General features: G+C 36.1%; 1 protein-coding gene across 1 annotated transcript; it reads left to right on the top strand.

The window, feature by feature from the left end:
* The first annotated feature begins 1,210 nt into the window (after positions 1-1,210).
* On the top strand, positions 1,211-2,128 carry LOC125282253 (olfactory receptor 4A15-like). The gene has a single exon (XM_048216446.1). It carries the CDS (start codon positions 1,211-1,213, stop codon positions 2,126-2,128), a length of 918 nt encoding a protein of 305 aa, XP_048072403.1.
* The last annotated feature ends 5,252 nt before the right edge of the window (positions 2,129-7,380 follow it).

A 7,380-nucleotide genomic window follows, 5' to 3' on the forward strand; every position in this document is an offset into this window, starting at 1 on the left:
GAAGGGAGAAGGGACAGCAACCCTGGACTGAATTGTGTTTCAGTATGCGGGCAACCCAGAAAGTCTAATTAGATGTAAGATTCCAAAGTAGACTTCATATTTTACATGTTGGTGATGTTGGAATTCACAGTCTTTTAAAAGTTCTCCTGTGTGAATTTGATAATCAGCCATAAGAGGGGTTCTTTATGGTTACTAGAATATATGGGAATTAGCTCAGGTCTGTAATACTCTTTTTGGCTATTTCATATATAAAGATATAGAATAAACGTACTTTCTCTAACATCAGTGTTTTAGAAACTAATTTCAGGTTTAGGGATATTTTATTGGGCAGATACTTCTAACTCTACGGATGGTTTCAACTGATAATGTTCTCTGAGCATTGCTTGCTGATCTGTGAAAGTTTATAGAGGATGGTGTAGCACCCACAAACTTGAATGAGTGATTTTGAAGAATCCAAGGTCACACTGTCATAATCAAGCTCTTACTTTAGTTCCTATGATTCTGTTCACAGACGAGTTTCAGCATCACAGCATATGTATGTTGGCTATTCCTATAAATGCTTCTCTATATGATTTACCCACTTGCCATTGGTTTCTTTGTCTTCTGTATTTTGTTTTCTTAGAGCTCTGTGTCTATTTTGATATTAACTCTGTGTATGTCCTCTGAAGTGTAAATCTTTCCCCCCACCTACTTTTATCTATTAATGTCATGGCACCTTTTTGAAGTCCTTGAGATGTTTTGATATTGTAAAATATATCAATTTCACTTATTAGTTAAGAGGATTCTAGAAGTTAGAAAGTCATCTTTTTCATTAACTGGGAAGTAAATATAAATCTTGTTTTAGGTTTTCATTAATCTTAATCCATTTAAAAATTTTTATAAGAAGAATTCACTATATGTATAATTTTACTAGCTTTCAGTTGGAAAGCTGGTTGTGGCACCCCATTTATTTATTTATGTGTCCTTTTCCCACAATGTCTTTAATGACTTATCTCTTCCTTACTCTGCAAGACTGATGAGGTTGGAGAGAATGTTTTAATCAGCCTTGTATTCTTGTGATTTCTGAAAGTACTGGAACATAAAAAACTATAATGCCTATTTGTTTAAAGAAAAAAACAAATTGCGTTAAGAGTTCAGGAAGTCAGTAGTAATCATTACATTTATACTAATTTTGTCTTGAACTGTGAAATAAGAACAGGCAAAAGAACATATGGAACTCAGGAACAATGTGACTGAATTTGTCCTCTCGGGGCTCACCCAGAGCCTCCACGGTCAGATGATATTATTTGCTGTGTTCTCGATCATCTACATCGTGACAATGGTGGGCAACCTACTCATTGTGGTGACTGTGGTGGTCAGCCCAACCCTGGATGCCCCTATGTACTTCTTCCTTGGTTACTTATCATTTATGGATGCTGTGTATTCAACTACAGTTACTCCAAATATGATTATAGACTTACTCTATGAGAAGAAAACCATTTCCTTCCAAGCTTGCATGTCCCAGCTCTTTATAGGGCACTTATTTGGTGGTGCTGAGATTTTACTTCTGGTGGTCATGGCCTATGACCGTTATGTGGCCATCTGCAAACCCTTGCATTATTTGACGATCATGAATCAACGGGTGTGTGTCCTGTTGCTGATGTTAGCTTGTTTTGGAGGTTTTTTGCATGCTGTAGTTCAACTTCTCTTTGTTTACAACCTTCCCTTCTGTGGTCCCAACGTCATCGACCACTTCATCTGTGACATGTACCCATTATTAAAACTTGCCTGCACTGACACCTACGTTATTGGCCTCACTGTGGTTGCCAATGATGGCGCAATCTGTGTGGTCATCTTTACAGTCTTACTCATCTCCTATGGAGTCATTCTGCACACCCTGAAGACCCATAGTCAGGAAGGGAGGCGCAAAGCCTTATCCACCTGTGGCTCCCACATTACAGTGGTGGTCCTCTTCTTTGTCCCCTGCATTTTTATGTATGTGAGACCTCCTTCCACCTTACCCATTGATAAATCCTTGACTGTGTTTTACACAGTTATTACCCCTATGTTAAACCCTCTAATCTATACTCTGAGAAATGGAGAGATGAAAAATGCCATGAAAAAGCTGTGGACCAGAAGAAGAAAATGAGGCCAAAGGGAAATGTGTCACCTCTTTTCAATGAAGAGTTGCTCCATCCAAGAAAGGATTATTTATTTGTAATGAATTTCTCCTCAGGTTTAATGAACTTGTGTATGATGGAAACATTGCATTTAAGATGTAAATACTACAATGGTCAAAATAGATTTCTAAGATTTTCATAAATTGTTAGGAAAATAGATGTGTAGCTTTTGGGTATAAAATGTCTTTGTTGAAACCATGGGTTTATGTTCTATGTGATGAGTTATGCTACAGTTAGTACTGTACCTTTATTTTCATTGGTGGACAATTTTCACATGCTTTTCTCTTACATAATTGTTCTTTTTCAGAATTAATAGTGATCATTGCATATTTCAGAGAGAGAAGTTAAGAAATGGGACATAAACCCTTTGTTCACTCCTCCCTTACAAAGACTACTGATATTAATACTTGAATTATATATCTTATTTTTGTATCCTCAAGATATTTAAGTATATAATTTTGTTCATATTCCTTAGTACATAGGATTGAAAAGGAATGCTGCTTCCAAGTTATAATATTAATCATAAAAAATTAAGTCTAGAAAAAAAACTGAACAAAAGACATAGATATAATAAGTTAGATTTACTTATTTTTCTGAGGGGGGAATACTATTATCTTCTCAAGTGGAGCAGCTTTGTTTGGTGTTATATTTTCATTGATATGATCCATTAATCTTCCCTGGTAGTTTAGAATATCTGATAATATCTCTACCATTTTTTCAGTATCTCCATCTCTCCTTTTGCTTACAGTGTTTAATAGCCTTCTTTAGGGACCTAAGTCCTTCCTTTCATATGTGGAGTTAACATAACTTAGAATTCATGAGCTTCTAGTATGCCATACAGAACATGATACCAGATATTTTGGGTGATATCATTGGTAAGAAAGATGCTGACAATATGGCATGCCATTCTTACCCCTGCTGTTAATGGAATGCAGATTATTAGGCAATAAAGAGGCCATAATATATATTGATTTCTTGAACAGAGGCCTCTCTCATAAGCCTCCCTCTCTCTGAATGAGGCTTGAATGAAAATATTATCTGCTTCTAATAGTGTAGGAAGCATGTGGTCAAAGAAACTCATGGTTCTGTCTCCCTTATTTATTTAGTTTGGATTCATGAGGTGCCCTGGCTATGGGGAATGGAACCTTTTCACTGGTAAGTCACAGTGTATGAGAAATTTCATATCCCAATTTTTATCCCAATTATTATTATATGGAAATTTTTTATGTCATCTCGAAGTCTTCCCAAACATGACACTATTTATTAAATGATAGTAAACATTTGATTTTATCAGAAGTTATACAATTAAGTCATCATCTTTTGGATGTTGCTATAGACTGAATATTTGTTTTACCCCCAAAATTCACTAAATCCCATATAATACATTGTATTTGGAGGTGGGGTGTTTGGGAAGTGATTAGATCATAAAGGTAGAGCTCTCATAAATGGGACTAGTGTCTGTTTAAAAAGAGACATCACAGACCTCACTTGCCTTTTCTGCTATGCGAGGAGGACACAGCAAAAAGACTATGAACTAGGAAGCAAGATCTCACCAGACGTGGAATCTGCAAGTGTCTTGATGTCGGACTTCCTGACCCCAGAACTGTGAGAAATAAGTGACTTTTTTTGAAGCCAATCAGTCTGTGGTATTCTGTTAAAGCAGCCCAAATGGACTTAGACATTTAGTTAATTTCCAGATTTGTGTAGTTATTTCAAGTGATGAGATAAAAATCTGTGTTGTCTATGTTAATTATTCTATAAGTTCCCGTAAGCCAGGAAAAGTTACTTGTCTTTGTACTCTGTATTTGCACAATGTCTGACATAGAATCCACTCCATGAAGTTTGTCAGTAACATGCATTCTTGAGTTCTTGATCTATGGGAGAGGTTTTACTGATGAATTTTGATAAACTCTTTCTACATTAAGTATGTATATTTGCTACAATAGTCTTCTTTGTTATTTGCTCAAAATATTTACCTTCTTTATGTTATTATGTTGTTATAGTTATTTTTCTATAATGATCCAATATTCTCTTACTTTTGATTTCTTCTATCACATCACTCTTGGAAAATTTCATTTACTTTCATTTGGTGAATTTATAAATTTTAACATCTTTTAAAAAAATAAAAATAACTCTCAAAAAAGTTTTCTTTTAAATGATCTAGGATTTATTTTTGTTTGTAATAAGGACATATCTAGCCTGGTTTCCTCAAACAGGAAAAATAATCTGCCAAGGTTATTGTTAATTTTAGTAGTAACATAAAATTTTCTATTTAATATGTCAAATTTTATACAATTAGTTTGTTTGATTTGGGGCCCATTTCCCCTCCTCCTCCTCCATTTCCTTTGGTGCATTTCCCTACCACTAACATTCTGTGTCAGTAGTCAAGGATTTTAAGGTGTATTATACCTTGTAGGAATAGTCTCCCTTAATTACTCAGCCTTTTCAAGTTTCTTACAATTTCTAAGTTTTTATTTTTCCTGATTAACTTTAGGATTATTTTGTGAAGTTTGAAACCCTCCCATAAAACTGTATGTAGAATTTCATGACCCTCTGCATTTATTTTGAGGAAAATGTCATGTTTTTATATCTTGTTTCCTATCCAGAACGAGTCATGTATTGTGAAGTTTTGATCAATGTCTCAATAAAAATTTGTAATCATCTCCATAGAGTGTACATAAACCTTTCAGTTTTCTTAATTAAAAAGCAGCTTGTCTTATTTACATTTGATTCACATTTTCTTTTTTTTTAATTTAAGTTCAATTAGTCAACGTATAGTACATCATTAGTTTCAGATGTATTTATTCGTTGCATATAACACCCAGTGCTCATCACATCATGTGCCCTCCTTATTGCCGATCACCCAGTTACCGCACTGCCCCCCCACTGACATCCCCTTCCATAACCCTCAGTTTGTTCACATTTTCAATGAGCTGATTAGAAAGGGCTCAGTGTCTTTTGCTGGCATGAATTACAGCACAATTCAAAGGCATGGGTGTATGTTCACATGCAAATGTTCATAGGCCTACATTTGACAATACACAAGTAGGTATTCAACCACGGATATCTGTATCTGACCTCATGTAGCTCTGTATAACCACATGTAGGTACATTTTTCAATGATCTGTAGGTCTGTATCCCATTTCATATACGTGTCTATATGTGGACACACAGAGGTCTGTACCTGACAACACAAGGGTATTTGACTACCCATCCGAATACATATGTATATGTATTTGATATGATCACACACGAGCCTGTATCTGTCTACACACAGGGCTCTTGTCATACACAGGTCTGTATCTGACTGCATATGAATTTGACGAGGACTTGACTGAACAGTTCTTCTGTCCTATGTGGCATGGACTCAGGTTCCTTTCTGGTATTCAGCTGATTAGGGGCTTTTAGGGAGAGTTTAAGATGACTTTACTCATGGGAATTGTGCCTTGGCAGGGATGGCTAGAAGACTGAGATTTTCTGGTTCCTTCTCCTTCTCCTTCTCCGTGCAGCCTGTCTCTCCAGTGAGTATGTCAGACTTGTAAAAGGGCAGATCAGGGCTTCCAGAGGGAGGACCCAGAGGGATTAGGCCAGTTAAGATCTCATCCCATCCTGACATGAGCTTGAAGTTCAGGATTTCAAGTTCTAAATCCAGATTGCTTCTTCACCAAATGAAAAGGCAACCCATAGAATGAGAGAAAATATTTGGAAGTCATATACCTCATAAGGAGTTAATATCCAAAATGTATAAGGAATTTACACAACTAAATAGCATATGCAAATCAAAACAAAAATTGATTAAAAAATGAGCAATGGGCCTAAATAGACATTTTCCAAAGAAGACATAAAAATGGCCGAGAGGAACACGGAAGGGTGCAAAACATTACCAATCATAACGGAAATGCAAATCAAGACCACAATGAGATACTACCTTACATCAGTCAGAATGGCTAGAATTAACAAGACAGGGAACAACACATGTTGGCAAGGATGTGGAGAAAGGGGAACCCTCCTACACTGTTGGTGGGAATACAAGCTGGTACAGCCACTCTGGAAAAGAGTATAGAGGGTCCTCAAGAAGAAAAATAGAGCTACTATATGACCCAGCAATTGCACCATTGGTTATTTACCCCAAAGATACAGATGTAGTGAAAAGAATGCACCCCAATGTTCATAGTAGCAATATCCACAAAGCTAAACTATGGAAGGTACTGAGATGTCCATTGACAGATGAATGGATAAAGAAGATATGGTTCATATACACAAGGGAATATTACTCAGCCATCAAAAAAGATGAATACCTACCATTTACATTGACATGGATAGAACTGGAGGGTATTATGCTAAGTGAATAAGTCAATCAGAGAAAGACAATTATCATATGGTTTCGCTTGTATGTGGAATATAAGGAATGGTGCAGAGGATTATAGGGGAAGGGAGGGAAAATTGAATGGTAAGAAATCAGAGATGGAGCCAAACCATGAAAGACTCTTGACTTCGGGAAACAAACTGAGGCTTGGGGAAAGGGAGGTGGGTTGGGGATGGGGTAGCTGGGTGATGGGCATTAAGGTGTGCATGTGATGTGATGAGCACTGGGTATTATATGCAACTAATAAATCATTGAACACTACATCTGAAACTAATGATGTACTATATGTTGGCTAATTGAATTTAAATTAAGAAAAAAGGTAAAAATCTTCTGCACAGTGAAGGAAACAATGAACAAAACTAAAAGGCAGCCTACGAAATGGGAGACGATATTTGCAAATGGCATATCTGATAAAAGGTTAGTTACCTCATTTTCCCATATACTTGCTGACATTTATTTCTTGTTTTGTTTTGATTTGTTTTGTTTTCTATAATAATCATCCTAATGGGTGTGAAAGAGTACTACTTCATTGTGGGTTTGATTGGCATTTCCTGAAAGATTAGGCATAATGAACATCTTTTTATGTGCCTACTCACCATATGTATATTTTCTTTAAAGTTGAAAGCTGAGACCACAGAGATATTTGTATACTCATGTTCATAATAATAGCAGTATTCAAAATAGGAGAGGTGGAAGCAATCCAAATATCCATCGATGGATGAATGGATGAACAAAATGTGGTATATATGTACAATGGGATATTATTCAACCTCAAAGAGCAAGGAGACACTGACACATCCTTCAAGTGGGTGAACTTTGAAGATATTATATTAAGTGAAATAAGCCAATCACCAA

Source organism: Ursus arctos, unplaced genomic scaffold (assembly GCF_023065955.2).
Source record: "Ursus arctos isolate Adak ecotype North America unplaced genomic scaffold, UrsArc2.0 scaffold_23, whole genome shotgun sequence".
Classification (NCBI taxonomy): domain Eukaryota; kingdom Metazoa; phylum Chordata; class Mammalia; order Carnivora; family Ursidae; genus Ursus; species Ursus arctos.

Bases quoted from the DNA above. Each gene is read 5' to 3' on its own strand.
- LOC125282253 (XM_048216446.1), top strand. From the start codon at position 1,211: ATGGAACTCAGGAACAATGTGACTGAATTTGTCCTCTCGGGGCTCACC.